Genomic DNA, 24,667 nt, shown 5'->3' on the forward strand with positions numbered 1-24,667 from the left:
ACATCAAGAATACTTCCAAGAACCCAAGATCCATCGTTCGGATGAAACCAGAGGTGCTCTGAAATCCCCTTGTGGCATTTTCTGTCCCAGAAGTTACTGGACTTCAGACACTAGATGCTGTTTTTGTTGTAGGTCCTCCAGCCTGGTGCAGTCACAGCCAGCCAAATCACAGCTTCCCCATTAAAGCATGCAACGCATTGAAGACTTCACACAATAGCTACCAAGGTTTTAACAGCGCAGACAACGCACGAACCAGGAGGGCACGAGGCTACTGAGCTTTAAGCAAAAAAAGCCAGCCTGACATTTTACAGGTCTGCCCAGCATGGTTGATTCTTTGGTGAGCACAGAACCACAAACACAAAACAAAGACATCTTTCGGAGCCGCTCCATGTTTTGTTTGAGATGCTGTCAGTGTAACCTCCTTCTCAGAAGTGTTTCTGCACAAGATACCCCCAAGAAAAAGGTTTCTGTAAATATTTTATTTTACCTGTCGTCTTCTCTGACAAGATCACTCCCCAGGTCTTACTGTTTAACATATCAAGAATGATTAATACAAAAACAAGCATACACTTTACAGGCTTCAGTTCCTTGCTGACATTCCTCAGCCATTTCTCAACATAGATGAAATGAGCCAGAACTGTCTAACTCCACTACTGAAAAGTTTTTTTTTCAGGTTTACGGATGCTTTCACAGATTTTAAGAGCAATAGAAACTTTTATTAATAGCACCTCCACAGCTGGGAAGCGCAACCTGTTACTGCAGTCTTGGATTTAACATCAAGAACACTAGAAACAACATACGAGAAATAAAAAGGAAATCACAGACAAGGACAGCTCAGTGAAACAGTTCTGTCGCACACCTTCACGCGATGGTCATTCCTAACGGGAAGTTTCTTTAGAAAAGAAACAAATAAATACCAGTTACCACCACAAGAGGAAGCAGTTCACATTTCCAGTCCTTCTGGCTGCGAGAGGGCACGCACCACAGCTGTTACTGCTGCTGTGCTTCAGCTCTCCTTCACTTCACCAAGACATCGGGGAAGCACTGGTAAGGAGGGAAACGCTGCAGCACTAAAGATGAAGCCAAAACAGAACAAACCCCAACGCTCTACTGACATTTGGTACAACCAGGTTCAACCACGTTTGGCAAGAAAGTGACAGCCAGTTCCTGGTCTGTAACACCTACCTCCCTTTGCAGGAGGGCAGTTTTCTCTGGCTTTAGAGCAAACAGAGCTCAAGAAACCCACACTGCATCTGCACAGAGGTTATATTAATACACCAAGGAAACGTGGAAACAATAAACCCTAACACAGATGAAGAAGACTACTACTCAGTTCTTGCGTACTATCAAGAACTCTGAGGTCTGGTGTAAACTCAAGACTGCCATTTTTAGCCAGATATTTACACAGAAATATAATGTGGTTTTGTATAGCATGAGCTTAAATCCCCTTAACTGAAATTTATTTTATCAGTTTCAACTTCTGTAGGAGTACTGGAGAGCGTCCAACATATCAGCTCCAAGACAGAGAGGCACCTTCTGTGCTTACTCCATCTATCAGGTCTGGCAGAAGCAGGGAATTAAATTAATGCCTAACTGGCAAAAATAACTACCACTTACAGCAGAGAGAAACTTGAAGAACGTGACGGAAGTACTTCTACAGCATCGCTAATGGAAACTGCCCAGCCTCCAAAGCAGGATTTTTTTTTTTTTTGAACTCTGCATCCACAAAATCCTTGTTTTTGACTATTCAGTGCCATCAAACTGAGGAAGAACAGACAGCATTAAAGACTTGAGCTACAACCACCTCTACCTGGCAAACCTAGCGACAGAAGCAAGGACATCTTCCCCTTGGAAGAACTCCAATGTACTCTTGACTTGATAAAGCAAATCTAGACCTTTTTTATTTTTATTACTTTTTTTTAAACAATTTGCCAAGACTGGAATGAGAGATAAATAGAAGGCACAACAATTTTGCTTTTTTTTTTATACAAATACAAACTAAACATGAAAAAACCTCCCTATTTCAATAAAAAAATTCCACAAGTTCAGGAAAAGTGTTTTGAGAGTCAAGTTCTAGACATTTAAAACCTATCCCACAATCCACAATTTTAAAGTGGTAAAACAGCAGTTAGAATTCTTTTCCGTGATCATGTATCAAAAGAAAAAAAGAGAGGATTCTATGGATACTCATTATTCCACTTTTACAGCGCCACAAGGAGAAAGGTGAACGTCAATTTTTCAAGTGGCAACATCTCCAGATCAGATGATGTTCGTATGGACCCCCAAGGGATAAATCAAAGTTTTATTTTCCTGCCCTTGAAATACTTGCCAAGTACTATGTTTTCCTATAGGCTCTTGAACGCATGCACGTGAAATATTATTCCACTGACTGAAATGCACCCAAATTCAGTAGAGAGGGGAAGGAAAAAAAAAAAAGAACAAACAAAAAGACATTTCTTCTAGGAAAGATCACTGGTACCAAAAAAATCCAGTCCGTAAGTTTGAGGTGAGCAAGGAAATTCAGTTCTGTTCTTTTTAAAATCCACTTTTCCTAAAGCGTTGTTCCACAAAGCTGGTATCTGGGACAAGGACTAGAAAAAAAAAATCACAAAACCATAACACAAACAAAAAGGGGCCAAAATAGTATCAAACGTAGCAGTCTATAACAGGCTAGGGCCACATTCCAAGATACCCAAGGCTGAAATTCACAAATCTGCAGGTAAAAAGGGGTTGCACCACCGTGTCAACATCCGCGATGCATTCACTGGCGTTGCCCGATCCCCCTTCCAGCTCCAAATCCTGGCTTCTGGGACATTCCTCCACGTGGAGGCCCTCGAATCCCACCTCCCAGCCCCCCGCGAGTGCCTCCAGGTCCACGGGGTCTGTTATCTCTGCGGTCACCCTCCCTGGCAGCTCGTGTTTTCTTCTCCTCCACATTCAAGCGCACCTCTCCCCTGAACATGATGGGCTGTAAAAAAGAGAAAATATTCGCATTAACAACTCGTCTGGTGGTCTCCAAAGTCGAGCAGGTTTCTGCGGCCTTCTCTCATCCCCTCCTTTCCAACCAGGGAAAGAGAAGTGCTCGTGACTGACCATGGCTATTTTCATAGAATCATAGAACGGCCTGGGTTGAAAAGGACCTCAAAGATCATCGAGTCTCAACCCCCCTGTTAAGTGCAGGGTCGCCAACCACTAGACCAGGCTGCCCAGAGCCACGTCCAGCCTGGCCTTGAACGCCTCCAGGGATGGGGCGTCCACAACCTCCCTGGGCAACCTGTTCCAGTGCCTCACCACCCTCTGTGTGAAAAACTTCCTCCTAATATCTAACCTAAATCTCCCCTGTCTCAGCTTAAAACCATTCCCCCTTGTCCTATCGCTATCCACCCTCACAATCGATCCCCCTCCTGTTTACATGCTCCCTTCAAGTATTGGAAGGCCACAATGAGGTCTCCCCAGAGCCTTCTCTTCTCCGAACTAAACAAGCCCAGTTCCCTCAACCTTTCCTCATAGGAGAGGTGCTCCAGCCCTCTGATCATCTTGGTGGCCCTTCTCTGAACTCTTTCCAAGAGCTCCACGTCCTTGTGCTGGAGGCACAAGTGGAAGTTTGATTTCTAATAATCAAACTGTATAACCAGTCCTGTGCTTGGCTAGAGAAGACGAAAAGATGTGGAAAAGTGATACTTCTGCAAACACAACATAAAAGTTGAGTGCTAAGCATTCTGATACCTCTTAGAAAAAGAACTGAACTATTAAAAGTAACCTGATCTCATTGATATGCACCAATTCAGTCTGTCACCGCGCAGAGTCCCAGATGACTTTATCCTATGGCATGAAGAATGTCAGACCCTCTCTACCACCTTGCTATGCAGGCCAAGGAAGTCTTTCACTTCACTCTAATGTTTCAGGACACATTTTTGCCCAAAGCACTGGGTCTACTTGCAAAGCAACAAAATTTAGTGCTCTTCAAAGCAAGGTAGGAGGTGTGTAAAATTGCTTTCAGTGATTTATGTATTTAAAAAAATCTAATTTTAGAAAAGCATGTCCATTCATTATAATTTAAGCACTTACATGAGCCTGCATGAAAGATACTCTGAATGAACTTAGAAAGCTTATTACACATTCCAAGTCTAAGAATTCAGCATCCACTTTGTTCTCTGGCTCCAGACAGAGTGGAATAATTAGAACAAGTACACAAAGGCCACAAATACCCCAGCTGAGCATGCCTCTGGTATTGTACTCCCTGCACACAAAGTCCAGCACTCAGCCCTTAGCTACTTCTCCCACTGCAAAAGGGCTCACAAATGGACTTTTCTCGTTTTAATTCAAGAGCTCAAACACGCAAGTTTAAGTCACTACTAAAGGTGCTGTATGCACAACAGTTGTGGACAAGAAACATCCTCAGGACCCACTGCCACTGAACTATTTGCTCCCAAACCAATTCAGGTCAAAGTCAGATCGACCCAACCTACTTTTAGCAATGGTTTCAAGTCACCCATTTCAGACTTTACCTTAGACCACACTGGAACTGCTCTCTCCACAACAACAGGAAAGCATTTAAGGAAGCAACTCTATCAGTACTAAGATCTTAAATTACCAGCTCCCTTCAAGAGCTTCTATAATGCATATGAAGCCCAACAATACTAACTCAAACACTGCTAGAAATGCTGCTGGCACTCCACAGCTAAAGGTGCCTAACCACACAAGATATCCTAATCTCAAACTGAACCTCAAGGAACAGAAGTCTGCCTAGAGAAGTTGTTGAAGCCCCATCTCTGGAGGCATTCAAGGCCAGGTTGAAAGAGACCCTGATCTAGCAGCTGAAACCCTGTCCATAGTAGGGAGGTTGGAACTAGATGACCTTTAAAGGTCCCTCCCAACCTAAGCCATTCTATGATAAGCTACCTTTCAATTTAAGGCCAGAAATACAGGGGTAGTAGTCATACAGTAATGAAGAAAAGAAGGATGCCACTATCTGCTGAAATAACCCTGCTGTAAGGCAGCACACCACACAGTTCAGGTGCATCCAGATTCACTGCCTACTGTCATCCCACACAGGCACGGGATGTACACCTTCCACAAACAATCACTGCTGACAAACTAAGCAGGTACTTTTCCTTTGTTAGAAGAAACCTGAGCACTAGTTTTTTCCCCTCTTGACCCCTTTTGTCAACAACTGAGTAAGAAAAGATCCTACTTGTCCCCAGGATCGGACTCTGCCCTGTCTCCCTGAAAGCTATTTGCCTGCTTCCTGTGTAGAGCTCAACAACTTCCCTTGGAAAAAAGCCTCTGTAATGAGCAAGTTTACATTCACTTAAGTCATTACAAGCTGCTTTGACAACAAAAGGCTATCTGTAAAAATGCTGTACAGGTCTCAGCATAGGAGGGAAAGACACTTCACTTACTTGAGAACACTGTAAAATTAGAAAGTGATCAAGAGAATACCACCTTTTGTGTTAGAAGCATCTGGAAAACATTGCCTGTTACTAACAGAGCAACAAGCCACTGACTGAAAGTTTATTTACCCTGTTGCTAAGGATCTTCTGAACTGGTTCAGGATCATCAAACACCACAAACCCAAAATTGGGGAGCTTTCCACCACTGTTGATGCGCAGTTCAACAACATTGCCATAGCCTGCAAGAGAAGAGCCAAGTTCTTGGGTCATACATTAGAATGCTCTGTTGACCACACCAATGGCTACAACCCCAAACCCCGAGGAGTAGAGTAGAACTACCAACTTACTTTGGAAAAAGTCCTTTAGTTCACTTTTATCCACATCATGGGGAAGGTTCCCAACAAACAGCTGGTGACTGTCCGGGTACCTCACAATCCGCCTTGTTTCCACATCACCTTGTTCACCCTCACGAACTTGAACAGAAGAGTGAAGTTTAAGAAAAGCCAGTTCCCACAAACAAATGTGAATAACATCAGTTAGAATTAGCACCTTACAAAAAAAAAATCAGAATTCAAACTGTCTACTAATTTATTATAGGAAGGTAAGCACCCTACACCAGGCATTTTGCAGCTGCTTGCTTTCTGTCATCTGACTGAAAGCAAATACTGAATAAAAACCTGGAAACTTCAGAGAATGCTAAAAAAAACTCTAGAGCTTGGCAGACATTCAGACCCAAACCATTTAATAGCCAGGTAAGTAGAAATACTCACTGTTAATGAGACTTCGAAAACTCTTGTATTACTGATTCCCCAAAACCACCAAATCAAAGAGCAGAAACGTTTTACATTCTGTAGCTTTTCTTACTTGGCCTAGGACCCCTCTGTGGGGGGATGCTTGTTCGCTGCTCCCTCACTCTCTGATCCCTCTGAGGTCTCTGTGGTGGGGTCTGAGATTCAGGCTTTGCCTCAGGACGGGGCTGTATAAATTCAAAAGAGAATTATTATGCAAGAATAAAACATAACAGTAGAGCTTTTAAGAGCTCCCTATCAAGTAATTTATCAGTTCTCTTGAAAATTGAGTCAGAAGTCTGAATTCCATTCTTTTCACCAGTGACTAAATACATGTTAGGCTGTGGCACTCCACATCAAGTTAAAATTTCCAAGTCACTCCACACATAACTGCATAAGAAGTGACTGCCTAAAGTATGGCTCTATTACAATACACTCATTTCATGACCAAACCTTGTTCATCAATAGGCAAAGGAAAAACATTAGAGAAGTCGCCTCTCCTGTTAAGTGCATTTGTTTTAGACTGTAGATATAATCAGCAGTCATGATCTCTTTTCTGTTCAAGGAATTACTCCTCAGTCCAAAAACCAAGGAATAACATTTATGACACCCACCATGGAACACTGAGTTGGACAGTCTTCAGAGCCTAAGAATTCAACTCATCATCACATTGATTTCACTGCTCTTTCACCATCTCAGCTTCCTGCCAGCCAGTGCAGCAGGGAAGCAGCTTTGGGTGCTGGATTCCTACCTGTGAGACTGGTACTTTCACAACATGAGGTGGTATTCCTGATACTGGAACAGCTCCACTGGGAGGAAGGTTCTTACTGGTTACTGATGCCCAAGAAAATGTCTAAAGAAATAAAGATTTAACTCAATTCCATATTCCTGATGATACAGCTAATAGAGATGGTAATAGTAACAAACTCTTAATTAATCCATGACATTATGGATTGAACCACTATCTGCTTCCCCACAATTTCCTTCAAATCATCCCAATTCAGAAGACATAGTATTACATACAATAACAGAATCACACTTCTAACCTATTTCTGAAATCCAAGTAGCATTGAAATATGAGAAAGCAACAGCCTAGCACCAAGTACTACAATAAGGTTAATCAAAGTACTGCTTCCTAGAATACTCATCTGCTAAAAGTTGACTCCCTTGACACTAGAGAGTAACAAAAGAAAAAACCACCAGCTAGGAATAAAGTCACATCTCAACCATTTTCCTGATTCAGCATCTTGGTTACAGTCTGCCAAGAATTTCAGAAGTTCTGTTTACAAACTAAGAATCTAAGAAACTGAGCCTCTTGCTATTACCACAGTTCCAACACCTCCAAAGTTTACAAAGCATTCCTTTAGATCATAGCAATTTAGTCAAGTAGTCACCACCTAGAAGTTCAACATCTGTTGTATAAAAGCCAATGGGAAGAAGGCAACTGGTCATGAAAAGAACAATCTGGCCATAGGAAAGAGCTACAGCATTTAAAGACTTGAATCTAATTCCAGATACTTCCCCCACTTGAGCAAGAAATGAACCAAGCAGAGTGTCAAACATTCTGATGAAACTTAAAAAAAGAGTCACATTGTTATTACCCTGGAGTCTTCTTGCACTGCAGGAGCTGGATCAGCAGGAGCTGGAGAAGGACTCTTCTCCACAGTTTCTTCTGGAGCCGATTCCTCCAACACAGGCTCAGATTTTTCTTCCTGCACCTCTGGCTCAGGTTCCTGTTCAGGTTCTGGCTCTGGCTCAGGCTCTGCCTCTGCAGTTGTCTCTTCCAGGTGTTCTTCAATGTCATTGCTATTAGCACCACAAGAAAAACAGGCAAGGGTGGTATTTACTGCATCTGATTAGATTACTGGGTAATAAGGAATGCTACTTGTTCAATATAGAAGCCAACTACATTTCATTAAAGAGGAAGAACAAAGCTAATCTAAATAAAGCTACATTGTACAAGCACGCCAGCTTCACATTATTACACTACAGACCAAAGCATTACATCTTGTGATAATCTGGAGTCCCTGCACTAAGCCTAACAGCATTTAAGTTCCAGCTGTCTTTCAACTGTCAGAAGGGAAAAACCATACGTAGCAGTAAATTCATACTATTTGTTCCATAAGTAGTCAGTATTACCATCTAACTTCATCTAGTAAAATTATTACCTGACAGTCTGCTCATAATAAGCACTGGTATCATCAGGAACAGCCTCAGGTGTTTGTTGTCTCTCCTCAGGTTCCTCCCCTTCTTCCTCTGATTCTAAATGAAGTTAGAAGAAAAAACACCACACAGCTTTAGCATTCAATTCCAACTCATCTCCCACCAACACACATTTGAAGTCTCTGCAGAGGAGCACAAATAAGGAAGCACTATCAAAACATGACACTAAACAGATACTTCCTTACAGCTATGCTTCCACTTCAGTTACTCACTTTTGTCTGACATCAAATAACATTTTCTAAATACTCCAGAAAACAACTGTTGCCTACAAATCTGATCGCTGCTGCTCAAAAAAGGTCTTACAGCTCTTTCAATAGAAAGAGAAGATACCAGAAAAATAACTACAGATAGCAGAGTGATAAAAGGATAAAACTACAGTCAAGGAAAAGACCCAGAATGCCATTACAGAATGCTGTAAAAACAGACTTCCTCTAGGTCGGAAATGAAGCACTAAAACACACCCAGGCACAAGCACCAACAGAATCAGACAAAGTCTGCTGGTACTTACCTTCAGGAGGCTCAGTGTCAGAGTCACCAAAAACTTCATCTTGGTAGCGGAAGATATCATTGTGGACATAAAATTTGTTTGCAACAGAACCCTAGAAGCAAAAAGGGGGGGGGGACTCATTTAATGTAATTAACTGTAATATCAAAACCTAAAGTAACAAAACAAGAACAGTTGGAGCAAGTCATCCTTTCCCCACCTTAGATATAAAAGATCAAACTTGCTTCCTTTTAAAAAGTGCACAATGGAGATAAGAAGATAGCATCATGCTAGGAACTCAAGCATGCATGAATCAACAGGAAATTTAATGCTTTTTATTCTTATAGCTGACAACACCACCAGCAAGCAGAGCATTCTGTGATTCAAGGTACTAATTCTTAGCTGCAAGACAAACTGAAAAATAAAGTGAACTTGCAATCCTCACTTTTTCCACTATGATTTTGTTCAAGGAAAGTGTTTATTTTGAAAGCCACCTCAAAATGCCAAGTAAGCGCTTTACCAAACAAGACAATCTAAATCCCGTCCTCAAGGGACAGAAAGCCTTTTCCTCTTCTCACTAGTCTTTGCCCAATGCAAGAAGTAGCTAGGAAAGCAAACTAAGGATAGAACAACTTTAAAGAATGCATAAAAGTGTTCTAAATACCAAGAAGCCACAAGTCAGGGTATTTACGTCTGTAATGATGACACCCAAGGTTAACTGATGAACATATGGAAGTAGTACGAATTCCTTAAGAATTTGCAGAGTACTCCTACCCAACTGCATGGTAAACTACCCTCCCAGTACAACACTTGAGACTCCAACACTGAAACAGGACTCAAATCTTGACACGATAGTATGAGCACTACAATAATGCCAGCACAGTATAGCATACCTCAGGTGCAAGTACAAATGTTTGCATGAACCTGCGCACCGGCTGCATGTTATTGGAGAGCTCTCCCATCACCTGCACCACAACACCATCATTGAGAGTAGCATGGGCATCCACGTGACGGATCTTTGTGTGGCAGTCCTTGAAGTTTAACGACAGCACCTTCTTGTGGATATCCTATAAAGGACAGGATACAGGTTACACTGCCAAAGTCACTTCTGCTAAATCAGCAGCTTCCAAAGAAAGATAAAACAGAACACTTATATTCCCAAACTCAAGCAAGAAAGTTTGGCAGCAAGCTCTACATTTGCTTTGCAGGCTATTTTACACTATGAACTTCAACAAAAGGAAGCGTATCTTGATTGACTATTGCTGTGTAAAATTAAGCAGTTGTTTCTCCCCTTTTTCCTACAAGAAGCCATTTGACAAAGTGGATAACTCACAGCTGGTTATGTGTCTCAAGCACAAAGGAGACAAGAAAGAAGGAAATGACAGTAAGTTTTTCCAGATACTTACAGATTGCCCATAGACTGCATCAGCTGGTTTTCCATTGGAATCCAAGCCACCATGGACATAGGAAGAGTTCTTTCCATAAAACCTGTTGGAAAGAAAGTTCTCCTGAGTAAGCTGTAGTGTTCAGGTACAACAGGTACCCAAACAATAACAGCCAGCAGTGAAGTCTCTCATAGGAACTAGATGGTGCAAGTCTGTTCTCCTCCATAAAGGCTGCAAAGAAACATAGTACCCTAACACACAGGACACTGGAGGCTTCCCTCAAGCTCTGGCTTAAAGTTTGAGGCAAGAAGTAGTAGTATTACTTTGTTCATCTACAGTAATTAAAGCACTGCAGGTAAGTTACCCATTTTATAAGTATTGATTACAAGCTGAAGCCAAATATCACGGGACTACATTCTGACAGCAGATAAAGGCTAGAACTCAAGTCCACAACATGTCCTAAACTTTCTCTGGTCCAAATAGAGGTCAGCTGTCCACTTAAGCAGAAAAAAGGTCTGAAAAGCCTTTTAAGAGTTCCTGAGATTAGAAGGAATGTTTCAAAAAACTGTTTGAATACCATCTCAAAGCACAATGAAATAAAATGCAACTATCTTCAAAAATGAAGCTAAGACACAGGAATAAGTTTGTTTACTGATTTTTAACATACAATTTAAGAAAAATCACATAGAAAAACTGATTATGAAGTGAAGCAGGAGCTTTACCTGTGCAAATAGTCAGGTGCCTGGTTCAGCAGAGTATAGTACTGCCTCACAAACTCCCGCCCGACCAGCAGGGGACTTGGCTTCTCCATCACCATTTCTTTGGTCAACTGAAAACTAAAGAAAATCAAAAGCTCTATCAAACAGTAGCATTTTTGTGTTGCTGTTCCCATCCAGACAGCATAAGCCACATAATCACAGTGGAAAGCACACACCAAAACCTATTAGCAGTTTTACACAGTAAGCAGTTTAACCAGTGTATTTTCAGAGTCATCAATCTTTGGTGCTGAAGAGAGGGAGAGGACTGCAGGGGAGCAAACCAGTGGTGGGAGAGGCTGCACAGGCAAGGGACATTACCTCATAGCATTCCAGCATTTAGTCATCCTACATTTCCTCCGCAAAATGCAGGTAGCAAACACGTATGGTTCTCCAAGAGGATTTGCTAAGTAGCTAAGTCATTTACCAGTTGATCCAAGTTCTACTTACCTCACTTGACTTCACAATCAGAATTAAAAGTCATACGTTTCAAAGTAAAGCCTGTGCTACTGTATTAAGGGCATTTATAAAAGGTCAGAAAAAGTCCAATCTATTTTTATCAGCAGTGCAGCACTGGCTGCTTGGGAGCAGCAAGCACTGGAAGAATATCAGATGCTATCAAAGTTACTGTGCTACAAACAACTGCACGCTGCTCTTCCCTTATTTCTCCTGAACTCAAGTCTACTATCACTTAAATCCAGAAGGTAAGATGCACAGCACCACTCCTAGGCCAAGGAACAAATTGATCTAGGTACCTCCTATCTCATTTCAATTTGCCTAAATTGTAAGAAAGAAGCCTTTGTGGAAATATTACATAGCATGCATCTCTGTTTCCTTCTGTTCAAGGACTCATACAAACAGTTCAAAAAAAAAGCACCACAGTATATTCTTCCTGATATAAGGAAAATTAGGTTTTCTGCTTTGTGTTCTGTTACCTGTGATACCAAAAGGTAGCAGAATGGGTGCTTAGCTGACAGTTTTGCTGTTGATGTCTCATAGGCTACATGGTAGTCAGTTTTCCTGCAACTATTCTGGCTTTGTAGTGCTGACAGTAAAGAGTTCACAATGGTACCTGCAATGAGTCAAGCAGATGCTAGCACAAGGACATTAAGATCTAGATGTAAAAACAGAGAGAACTTTCTCTCTATTACTGACCTACTGAACGCTTCCCCTACACAAACGTCCCCATACAAATGGTACACAAATGCAGTATGCAGATACTTAAGGAGCGTGCTGCAAATCAAAACCAATACACTACTGACGTAAGCCCGCTACGAAAAAAGAGAATGATGTGAATGATGTCTCCTGAATTTGTGTTTATCTGCTTTTGTTAAATACTACAGCTGTAAGCCTCCAGAAGTAGCAGTGCTATCTAGAAATAAGTCAAGCTAAGCTAGCTCAGACCAACCCTGATGGAGTCCGCAAAGCGCAAGCCTTGGCAGTTATGCTGGAACAAGCTCTTCTGTCACTGCACAAGACAGCATCCTTTACCCTGAGTTGCCCACAGCTCTCATCTGTTCCTCCCTGGCTTCACTCAGATTGCCTTTCCTCTGAATTGCTCTAAGCCTTGTTCCAGTTCACTCCAGAATCTCATATGATACTTTCATTGTATTTGTTGTACTTCAGTCAAGGAGTCCCTCAAATGCTAAGAGCCAATGACAAATTACAACTTCAGCAGAGCTGACCTACCAGGATAGGCCATTACACTGACAGCCCAAATGCACGTCACATGCAGGTCTGCAAAGGAACCAACCACACTGCAGGATGGATCACAAACATGAAACACAAGCTTCAAACCCCAAAGGAAATAAACCAGACTCAGAGCACAGGATATCACATAAAGCTGAATCCAGTGGAGGCTGGCACACTTCTTCTGTATCAAACCATAGTCTAATACCAAACATACTGTAAACAAAAGACATAAGGCAATATTCAACCACAGAGGCAGAATATACAAATAACACATTTGAGGATGTGATCCCGACAGCCAGCAATGGTCAGAAAGAATTGGCTACATGGAGATACAGTACATCAACTCCTATCTCAGGAGGTATGCAGCTTAAGGTTTGGAACAGAAGATATACAACACTGTGACTAAGCCAACAAGATTTGGTAGAGTTCTGCATACACTGACATGTATTGCTCTGCTTTTAACATAAAAAGGACTGGAGTTATTCATACCATCTTTTCACTTCAAGTCTAAAAAGAAACGAAGTCTACTCATCCTATCTTAGAAATGCACTTTTTCGAAGTTTAAATACAGGGGAGGAAGATCTGACAGGCTCCAGAGGGCATACATATACAAAGCTCCCACTCTTTCAATAGGAAGTACAAGCATCAACACCAGACAAGGAAAAACTACTTACAGGACAGTGTGCAGAGCAGGCAAGACCAAAAGTTACCCAGAACTGAAGAAGGCTTTTCAATACATTAAGAAGCTTTCCATTGTTTCACTCTATTCACAAGCTAACTGCTAAGCAAGTGATGTGCCACAGCTGGCTCTGCCCTGCAGGAGATGCTCAGATTCTGCAGATCACTTTCATTTTAGGAAGTTCTCAGTATCTGTGGTTTTAAAGAAACCTTTCGATTGTAAGCACAGTATATTACATATACAGATGTCCAAGACACAGCACGGACTGGAGTAACTAAACAAACCCTCAAATCTATGAAACTGAATGCCTTCAAGCATGCATTACGTAAGATCCCTACAACATATCAGGCATTACCCCACAGGGAAATTAAGGGTAAGCTGTGAGTACCATTGCTGGTTTCCTCATGTAGCCACTTCCTGCAAAGCACTTCTGAAACACTATCACAGCAAGCAGCAGAAGGACCCTGAAGGAGAGGGAGCAAGTGGCAGACAACACCTTCACATTTAGACTCGGCTGGTTTAACTGGCAATGCAAAACTGCTGCACAGAAGAACCCTGCCTCTGTGCCATGAGCTTACACTTCAGAAACAGTCCTAGAGCATCCCCTCAGATCACCAAGCACAAGGGCTCCATATAAAACATACACGAGCTGCTTGTTCACTCCTCTTTTCTTTTTCTGGGTGAAGGTGAGGCTATGGGGAGGGCATCACCCTTTCCAAACACCCCTCCAGAATCCAGGCTCATTCTCACTGCTGTCCAAAGACCTCCTACTCAATTCTGTTAAATGCTACACTCAGATCTGAACAGCTCACAGTACAAGTCCTCACCTGTGGGAGCCCACTAGCACTCCCATCTCCAGTGCTGTTCTGACTTACTGTACTGAAGGCATACAGAAGGCAGTGGCTTGTGATTACATCTCATATATATAGTCTTGTAAATATAAAGGATCTTCCTACTGAAAGGGAAGATGCCCAAGAAGCCCTATCAGAACTGACTCTTACTACAGAAAGAATAGCAGAGAGCCCAGTTCTCATTAAGATCCAAAAAGAAACGGGAAAAACCTTTGCATGACCTGAGCAGAGGACAGCAATCTGTTTTCACTCCGGCTGCACCTGCTGCTATTCTGCCAGCAGCCATCTGTTCCTGATCTCCAGCCAGCACAACCTGAACGATACACGCCAAGCACCTCCAGATAGTACTTGCTCCCTACTACTCCAAGCAATTTCTACTGCTCCTCTATTCCTTGACCCACGAATAACGGCAAATATTTTATCGAGCACAGAACGTGACAGGACCAAACGTCTGGGCTATCACTGCACTGCTCCTGAGAGAAGCTTATCCACACATTTTTGTCAATTGAGATGAAAGGGTGTTCACAGGAAAAGCTGAAAATTTGATGATTTAAAATACAGAAACACACATTCCTATTACTCCATATCTGTCAAGCACAAAATAACTCAAATGACAGCAAATGTTTTGTAACAATTCTGCAGTGTAACCGATCCCATTCCTTAAGCCAAGAGACTTAGGGGAAGACAAATACCTCCTTTACAGTGGTTATCACCTGGCTGGTGGAAAATTCCGCCATCTGTTACAGTGTTCCTACTTGGCAGAAAATCAATGCTAGGCACTGAATTTCTAAAGTACAGTTATGTAAAGTAGAGCCATTTATGCAAATGGTGTATTAAATTTAGATTTAGGTCCAGAGAACCCATTAGCAGCCACAAAATTAATAGGGTCAAAGAACAGCTAGTTCATCGGTTAGTGTCTTCTCACCCAATTACTATACAACTGCAAAAAAGAAATCAACTGACCACTGGCTGTCTACATTTAGAAAAACTCCTAAGTCTCAGTCTTGTTTCTTCCATACTGCCCACGTAGAACACACACCTCTAACAAACACTACAGCCTTCAAGTTCTCAGGACAACAGGACCCACTCCACGTGATGTGACAAGCCAGAGGACCAAACTCCACCGAAGTAAATCTTGCCGGCTAGAATAAAACAAATTTCATTTCCTCAAGCACACAGCGATTTTCATTATCTTCTGTCAATAAAAATGACTGTACTAACAAAGACAAGTACAATTCTTAATTTGGAGCCTATTCCGAACAGGCCAGTTTGTTTTTCATATCATCCTGGTGCCTCTGTCCTCTGCTCTTTTCACATCCATATTTTTAACTTCTATTCCAACAGAAGCAGCAGTCTGTCAGGAAGCCCACAGTGCATCCCAGATCTGTCTGAGTGGAATATTACACAGCAGGTAGAGGGAACAACCCTACAGCAGTTCCACATGCTCGTTAGGCTGCTGGTGTGCTACATAAGCAAGAATGTAATATCAAATGAGTCCATCTCAACAAATTGGTGCATTTTACAGAGCACCAAAACAGTTTCCCCCCCCTCATGCTTTTAATTACAGGTTTAACTGACTAAGATACTACCAGAGCTGCTACACTGCTTCCAACACTAATCAACTTCTCCCAAGTAGAATTAATATCCTTCATTTTTGCAACTTTCCCTCTAAATATAGAAAAGTAACTGAGATGCTCTAACTGTGCTCCCTATACAGAGATATTTTGCCCCTTTAAACCAGGAATGCCAAACTCCTCACACGACTCAACTCCCTTATTTTCATATCAATTAATTCCTTCACATAAAAAGAGTTAAGAAACACCCAGAGGAGCTCACGTGAAAGAGAGGTGCCTGCATCTAAGCACACCACAGCACAGAGATGCAAATTGCAGTTTGGCTGGACTTTAAAAGGTTTGATCAACAGTTAATAAGGTCACGTTAAGTATCATTTTAGATTTCTTAAAGTGCTTAGGTGAGCATATTCAAAGCCACAATCTCTCTCCCTCTATATACATGGCCAGCATTAGAAGCAGATAAACTTGCTGCTCTGAAAAAACAGCCAGTACAAATAGTGACAAAAGTGCCCCAATGTGCTTCCAGCAAGCATGACTTACAATAGAAGTTAATCAACAAAAGAAAGAACTCCAGTTAATTCCACCCTCCACTATTTTACATGACTAGTGTTTGCTACTGCTGCTGATTAAGCAAAAAAAAAAAAAGAGCCAGTACCTGTATGAACTGAGACACAAAACATTAGAGTGAACAATGAAACACAAACAAGCTAAACTTGCATCACTAGGCAAATTCCAGAGCCTGTCTCATCCAGGGATTTATCTCATGGCACCAGCTTTCTCTCAAGTAGGAAGAGTAATGTAAGCCTCTCCAAGGATATGCATATTTAAAAACAAGATATCAGATACACTGAGATGTGAGATGCCCTTCTTATTTTAAAACAGTCTTAACTATCTGAGGGAAAGAAGGAAGAAAGAACAACCTGTTGTTCACCTCAAGACCAAACTATTAAGTGCTGGAAAAGCAGTTCAAATGAGAAGGCAACAGAAGTTTCAAAACATCAATCTCCTTTAGAAGATCAGAGCCTCACTAGAGGCATCACGCAGAAGCCAGAAGTACAGTGCCACAAGGAGCACTACCACAGCAATACAGCCTGCATTTTATATAGAGGCCATTGCATACCTGCCTGTAGCTACTTCTATTTTTTTTATATTTTGACAGAGTCAGATGAAAAGCATTCTGTCTGAAAAATCTTAGAAGGCAGCACTATGTCAGAGGAGGCAAGATACTCTGAAGGCAAATGCTGAAAGTTCAGTGATGGGATAGCTTGTCCAAAGAATAATGAAAGCTTTAAAGAACAAACTTTGTGAGATGATCAGCATTCAAGTCTTAGTAACTCCTCGAACACTAATACAGTCCAAAGGAATTAAGTATTGCCTAGGAAATTCTAGAAGCAGGTACTCCTCAAAGAGGAAAGCAGCATGCAGTCCAGAACACACTGCACAGATGAGCCTTTAGTAACAGTCTTCAGGATGCATATCTGGATGATCCTTAAACTTCATAGCCTTTTCTCCATTTGTTATAAAGAATGGCATTTTCTGTACAACAGTCACACTATCTACACAGAGGGAGTGCTTCACAGGGTATGTGAGGCATTGAAGAGCTGAAATGTAGAAGTCAGTCCAGAACCAGAATGCACCATCCTCAGGTGAGCTCTATTAACATGATACTGCAGGAAGGCAGAGCAATATCTGAACCACTTCCTAACAGTCTTTGATACATACCAATGGAGGACACTACAGAAAAGCTGGACATCGTACCATCTGTAATCAAGAAATAACTCCAAAGCTTCACTGTTTTCTATTCAGGCTATCCAAACAATCAGGATAAGAAAGCATCCAATGTTACCTGTAATTAAATGTTTCTATTACAAAACTAAAAAGAAGTTGTTCAGAATTACATTCAACAATGCCCATGCTAGCATTGAAAAGCCCTGCTCACCAGGGGCAGATGGGAAACCTCACCCAGGGGCAACACACAGCCCCTTGAACACTCTAAAAATACAAATAAACCATGAGGTGCTGCAGAAGGGCTGTCATTCTAGAAGTCAGGTTTGTTAGCAAAAACACAGGCTAAGTGGGAGCCACAAGTACATGGATGTGATGGAGTCTGACAGTTTCCAGTCGACATTCAGCATTTCTCGTAGTGTTCAGCTCTGCCAAGCAAGAAAGAGACAATCTTGTGATTTTTATTGCTATTAGTCAGAATCTAAATGAACAGTGACACTTCAGAGGAATACAACTTCAAGAACATTAAGATCAAAAGCAGAGAAACAGGATACAAAGACGACCCAACGCATAACTGAAGCTGGTTGAGAGCAGCATCTGTACCTGGGCACCAAGGAACGGTGAAGCAGGAAGATAAAGTACATACTACCCCTGTAGTCAGGAGCATCAAGGCCCACTGACTGCCCAAAGATGGGCAGCAAATTAAGTTCTGTTTAAAAGGGAAAGGAGAAGAAAGGGATCTAACTTAGAATATATGTTACAATAATAACATAGAGGTAAGTGATATCACAAGTGTTTCCCACCAGTTTTCTTAGCCCTCACCGACAAGACACTTCCCCTTTCCTGAATGTAGGGTCTACTCCACGTGTTTTATTTTCCCTACTCCTCCTTTTTAAAGCTTTTTTCAAGTGGCTTCCAATTTCCTATTTTTTCCCCTCAATCACTCCTTTTATTCAGCAAAACCGGTAAAGTTGCTACATGCAGAGGGATAACACTTCAGCAGAAGCATCTGCGCTCCTGCTTAAAATTATCATCAAGAAATGAGTTTTATTGGAGAGGTAATGTTCACAACAGCTGCCTTACACCCATGGCAGATCACATTTTACAGCCAACTGTGAGAAGCTCACTGCACACTGCCACTGGGGTATTTAACATTACTTTTTGGAAAGTGCTGCTGTTCTGTACCACTGGAGAAAAATGCCCCAACTCAGAAGACTGACGCCAAGTTATTTCTTATGTTACCAACAGATAAAACACTGACTTTCACAGGCATATTAGTTACTTTCGTTTCAATAATGTGCACTACAGACCTATGATAGGGGAACACAAAATGTTTGCATCTCTCAGCAAGTTACCAGAAGCTGCACGTCACTCATTACACAAAGGTGACACAGAACAGGTAAGGAAGAAGCTCCAGGGAGCACACAAATTTAAGTTCCTAATATCTAATATGCACTGACTGAAAAAAAAATACCAAGGCACCATACTATACATCTTAATCTGTGATCTTTCTAGAGGTTCTAGAGGTCCAAAAAGCAAGAGAGGTCTGAACTGATGCTGCTTTTCTGAATTCCTCCTGAAGGACTCAGCTATTGAAAGCAGAGTTGTACATAGTCTCACAGGTACAAACTGAAGTCCAATAGCTGGGGGGGGGGAATCTTCTTAGGGAAGCAGCGAAAGCCAGTTTTCACCTGCAGCAGGTGTCACCATACAGGTCTGTAAATAGCCATTGTTTTTAGAGCACCCCAAGACAGTTTGGAGTCCCACCCCCCCCAAAGACCATCACAACAACCTCCAGACATACTACCCTTTGAACTCCATTGTTCATATCTGGACATGCACTTTTACTATTGAGAAGCTGTAACCAGGGATGCAATGTTAGCAAACAGCTCCAATACAAGCGGCACATGCCTCATTCCATTTCCTCTTCGTACTAGAACGCTTCTTGGGCTGCTTATATCCTGCTTCACTTTCATGGAGTAAACTGGAAGTGTCCTGATACCAAAATAAAACAAGCTAAGGAAGACTGCTGCAACAAGTCCCTGTACAAGAAACTAAGATAATCTGCCTTGAGCACAACCAGTACACCTCAGATGATCACAAGTTAGCTACACTGCATTAAGCATTATAGAAACCGGTCCTTGTGATTTGACAGAAATCCAAAATTAATTCCTCTTGAAAATCTGAGTTCTCTCAAACCTCAAAGCCTTGAAAATTCACAGAAATATTCCTACACTTTTAATCTGAAAGATCAGATCCTCCCAAAGAGGCTATTCTTCCCAACCAGGGTGAAGGATTTTCGTATCTAACTGGACACGTTCCAACTTCACTTATTCTATGACGAGAAGAATCCTTTCTCCACACATTTTAGCCATGCAAGTTTAATTCTTAAGGGATAGAGATAACCTGAATTGTTTATCAATTATTTTCTTAATGAAAAGTTACAGTCAGCTTTGAGTCTAAACTGCTTCTCTATTAAGTAGCAACTTAAACCCTATGATTTTGCCATTAGAACAGGTTTTGTTTTGACATCCAAGAGCTGCTCCAACAACTCGATGAAGTTGGCAGCAGCTCCAGTCCTCTTCTCTTAGCTCTGCGATTTTTCCATTTGGCTCCACTGCAGCTTCTCAAAGAGAAAAGTTACTCACGAGCACTCAGATGAAGCAGATTAGAACACCTAGCGACACAGATATTACTGTGAAACTCAAGCTCACTCCCATTTGGATTCAAGTCACAAGAATTAAGGTCTAATAAAATGCTTTCTAGATACCTTTCAAGAGTCAACTACAGCACTGCTGTCCATTTTGCCACAGAAGGCTGTTAAACCTCAGATACTTGGATCAGCCAACTCTGACCGATCCATCCTGGATACATTGTTAAGACTTTCATAAACAAAACAAATCAGCATAATAAACAACCATAAGCTGAAGTAGAGACAGTAGGAGGCAACACAGAAGGAAGCGGAAAATGGCCACCAATGCTTTAAAATTCAGTATTTCATATTTGCCTCAGTAAGGAATGTACAAATCTGTGAAGAGCTCCATAACTGACAGCTCACCATCTCCCAGCTCTCAAAGCAAGTACTCCACCAGCTATGCCTTCCTGGAAGAGATCCAGTCTTAATATAGCAAAACTAGGACTCCAGACCAGTAGAATATTCGCTGCCCGCAAGGTTTTAGGCATTCTGAGTAGCTGAAGATAAGGGGTTTTGTTTGGTGGGGGTAGCATTTTTCCAGTTTTAACTACTCAGTGAGCTTAAGATTATCAGGTCCATTAGTTGCCACTGGCTTCACATCAATTCTGGATATCTTACACAGGCATCCATAAAAAGGATCCACTCTTCTAGGCAAAACTATCACTTCCCCCCCCCCCCCCTTTGGTTTATTTCAAATAAATACAGCAGACTACACTAACAACCAGCACCACCCAAAGCCCTGCTCTACTTTGATTTCCTCTTTGATTTTTCCTCCGTCACATTCCTCAGATGGGCAAAAAGGCCCAAGTTTAATATTAAACCACTATAATTCAAGTCTTGTTTTCCAGCAGGCCGTTTATGTTGAGAGAGCATTCATGAGATTAAAAGTTATGAGCAGAGCCATCAATATGCACATACAGTAACACTACCTGTGTTTTATTTATTGTACTTTCATTAAAGCATGTTCGTCAGTATACACTATAACCGTTTGCAAGGAGAAAAGGGAAACTGCTGGCTTTCTGCACCAGCTTTCAGATCCGTCCTCAGACACTACAGAAAGTGAACGATAATCCTATCAAAAATGCTAGCAGAGTTTGGCTCTTTCTGAACTAATTGTTTCTATGAAGTGTAAATTGGGATACCAAACTCAAACTCCTGCAATACATTCTCTAAAGACCATGCATAAATACACAGAAATCAGGAGCAAAGAGCCTCCTGCTTTATCAGGTGCCTAAAGATCTCATGTTTAAAAAAACCAAACACTAAGGTGGCCAAACCCTGGCTATCATTAGTGGTACGACAAACTCAGCTGATGCTGCTGTGTCAGCAGAAAAATGGACAGCAGAGCAGAAGGGAAAAGGTGGGCTCTATTATTATGGTGTAAAAAGTTCTCCCTACACTTTGTTTTCGGTTCTTAGATCATCACAAAAAAAAAATAAGTAACAGATCCTGATGGTTAACCTGACCAACACACACAAAGGAAACCCCATCTGCCAGGTTTTCTTTAACTATGTTCTCTGGCTTCAACCAAATGGATTCACATTTAGAAAACATTTAAAAAGGCAGTTGTGTATTTCCAACAACTCGAGAAATAGCAACCATCATTCAACCAAATTTGATGTACACAAGATTCTTTTTAAAAGATGATTTACACTTTAAAATAAGATATACATCTGCTGAAGTTCTAAAGTGGATGTGATTCTTTTTAAGACTCTGCAGAACCCCACTTTCCAGTGTGTTTTAACACTGTCTTTCAGGCAAACTAATCCCTGGAATAGGCATTACTATCAAAAAACCTAGAGATTTTTATCACAAAGATGCTCTGTGAGACCTGGAGTATAAGACCCCTAAACACATAAATACTAAGAACTAACCTTATATTCAGCTATAAGGTCTACTAAGCCATTTTTATCTCAAAAATGGGATAATGAATTTCTCTAAATATACTGACTGAAGTAAATGCATTGAATGAAGACTTAACTTCGCTGAATATATTGACTCAAACACCTCTGGAAGAGGTGAGCCAAGTTCACAGGATGCCCACGTGCTTATAACAGTTCCACAGAATTATCACGGAACTACCTTTTAACAAAGTGATTAGGCCTTTTCTTTACAGAAAAGTTTTTATTAAAAAGTGAAAACAAGGCCAAAAGATTTTAGAACATAAGTGCAGTTTTTGCCTGTCAGCCTTTGCACTCCCTTCTCTTTTTGATGCCCATCCATACAGCCTTGTTAGAGGAAAACAGCCCAACACACACACACCGTGTTCGGTTCAGGGCACCTGAAAGCACGAGCTTCCAGAGCTCGATAGCTCTGCCCACGTTTCCTAAAGCTGTCACTTCATCCTGGGGAGCACAGGCTGGACAAAAATAGCATACCCTGGAAATATGGCGGCTTGCTGCAAATGCTGCTTTCAGCCAATTGTGGCGAGAAAAACAAGTCATTGTTTTCACAGCGAATGCTCGCTATATGTACACAAGCCTTAACAAAAGAGGCCATCAGGTACTCCCGTTAAAATTAGTAACTCATAAGATCACCCAGATCAAGAGCGAAGCGCACGTGGATGATACCAAAGCCTTTCCGCTGTTGTTTCCCCCCCCTCTCCCAGGCGCATTCAGGGCCCTGCAGGAGGCTGAGCAGCCTTCACACGAGCACTGCTTTAAATCTTGGCTCGATCCCGCCCCAGCCAAGGTCATGCGGGCAGCGGGGGTGCGCCGCGCTCCTCCATCCCCGCGCTCCCAGCGCCGGGCACGGCCCCGCCACCGCGCATGTGGCACCGCGCTGCTCGCGGCCCGGAGGGACCGCTGAGCTCGTCCAGCCCCACGCCGGGCGCTGGGTTACCTCACACCGCCCCTCCCTCCTCCCCAAAAAACACACAAAATAAAGAAAAGGCATAGGATGGAAGAAGGAGAATAATAATAATAATAAACACGCAGCGCGTAGAGCCGAGAACAAAGCTCGCAGCCCCGCATCCCGATCCGCATAACGCGGGCCCGCTCTCCCCCCCCCGCTCCACGGCCGGTAACCACTCCCGAGCGACGCCCCTCAGCCCCACGCCCCCCGGAGAAGGCCCTAAGGGCGCTGCAGGCCCGCGGTGCCCCGCTCGGAGCGCCCACGGAGGAGCCCTCCCCGCCGCGCTGCCCACAAAGCCGCACCGGGGCCGGGCGGGCGGGCCTCACCGCGGGGCGGGGGCCAGGAACGCGCGGGGGTCGCAGCGCTACCCCATCCCCATCCCCATCCACCCTCCAGGCCACGGCCTAGCCCGGGGGCTGGGGGGGGGTGGAGAAGGGGGGGGCAGCTTGGTTGGGGGAGGGGGTCGTCCGGTGCACGCGGCCCTCAACCGTCCCGCGAGGCTGCGGCCCCGCCGCCAATTCCCTCCCGCCCACCGCGGGCCCTCCCCCTCACCTGCGGGCGGAGCGGGACGGGAGCGGGAGGCGTCGCTTCACCACAGGCCTGCCCGGCGGACGAGAAGCACCTCACGCAACGGCGTGCTCTGCCGCCGGCTAGATATATCCGGCGCGCAGCCTAGCCCGGCGGGAGGCGGCTCCACCAATCAGAGCGCCCCGCTCTCCCTCACTCGGACGCCGATTGGTCCAGAGAGGGGAAAGGAGGCGGGCGGGTGACTGAATGGCAGCTCACTCCATCAACCACGCGGCCTGGCTCCGCGGGGGCCAGGAGATTGACCGACACCGACCCGAACCAATGGGCGGCGAGGTTCTCCCTGCCGAGGTGGGACGAGACTTGATGGACTTTCCTTGTAGCCAATAGGACGACGCTGCCCGCGCGACCAGGCGCGAAGGGCGGGACAGGCGTGACGCGGTAGTGTGGTTGAGGCGCACTGCAGCGCCCTTGAGAAGGTGCTGGTAAACCCCGTTATAGATAGGGGCGGAAACCCCGTGCGGCACGAGGCACGGCGACCAATGGGAGAGCGCGGCGGGCTCTGACGGACAGGCACGCCCCGGAGTCCTTAAAGGGACAGTAAGCCCGCGAGTGGGGCGGTACTGGGTGCCTCGCATCACCCCCTGCTGGAGGAGAGCGGATGGTGGCCAAGATGGCGGCGCTGGGGCTGGCCTGGGCTATCACTTCGAGCAGGCCGCGAGCTCCCCATAGAACCACTGGGCCTCCTCCGGCCCATGGAGCCCCATCTGAACTGCACATAGTGCAGGTCCTTGAATGCTGAGGAGAGCAGAATGGAGGAGAAGCAGGCAGATGGCCTGAGCAGGCCTGCTGCCCGCAGGCTGTGTTTATATCATATCCCATCCGCAACGTATCTATGACGTGAAGCACTCTGAGATATATTTGACTCTAGCAAACTGACTTCCTCCCTGCCGTCACATCCCTATCTGCTGCCCAAATCCCTCCCTACGTGCCCAGCAGACACTGGTGCTGACCTGGCGCTGGGCCGTGCTCTGCGTTAATATCC

General features: G+C 43.5%; 1 protein-coding gene across 2 annotated transcripts; it reads right to left on the bottom strand.

Moving 5' to 3' along the window:
* Positions 1,876-23,806, bottom strand: G3BP1 (G3BP stress granule assembly factor 1). 2 transcript variants are annotated; one of them, XM_021410140.1, is made up of 12 exons: positions 23,650-23,806; positions 10,996-11,109; positions 10,295-10,376; positions 9,782-9,955; positions 8,913-9,003; positions 8,350-8,443; positions 7,783-7,987; positions 6,933-7,034; positions 6,258-6,369; positions 5,741-5,866; positions 5,523-5,632; positions 1,876-2,968 (listed from the first exon to the last, which is right to left on the bottom strand). In XM_021410140.1, exons 2-12 carry the CDS (start codon positions 11,088-11,090, stop codon positions 2,762-2,764), a joined length of 1,398 nt encoding a protein of 465 aa, XP_021265815.1. In that variant the 5' UTR covers positions 11,091-11,109; positions 23,650-23,806; the 3' UTR covers positions 1,876-2,761. The 2 variants fall into 2 exon arrangements, with proteins under 2 accessions (XP_021265815.1, XP_021265814.1); XM_021410139.1 differs by having other exon boundaries at positions 5,523-5,653.

Source organism: Numida meleagris, chromosome 12, assembly GCF_002078875.1.
Source record: "Numida meleagris isolate 19003 breed g44 Domestic line chromosome 12, NumMel1.0, whole genome shotgun sequence".
NCBI lineage: Eukaryota > Metazoa > Chordata > Aves > Galliformes > Numididae > Numida > Numida meleagris.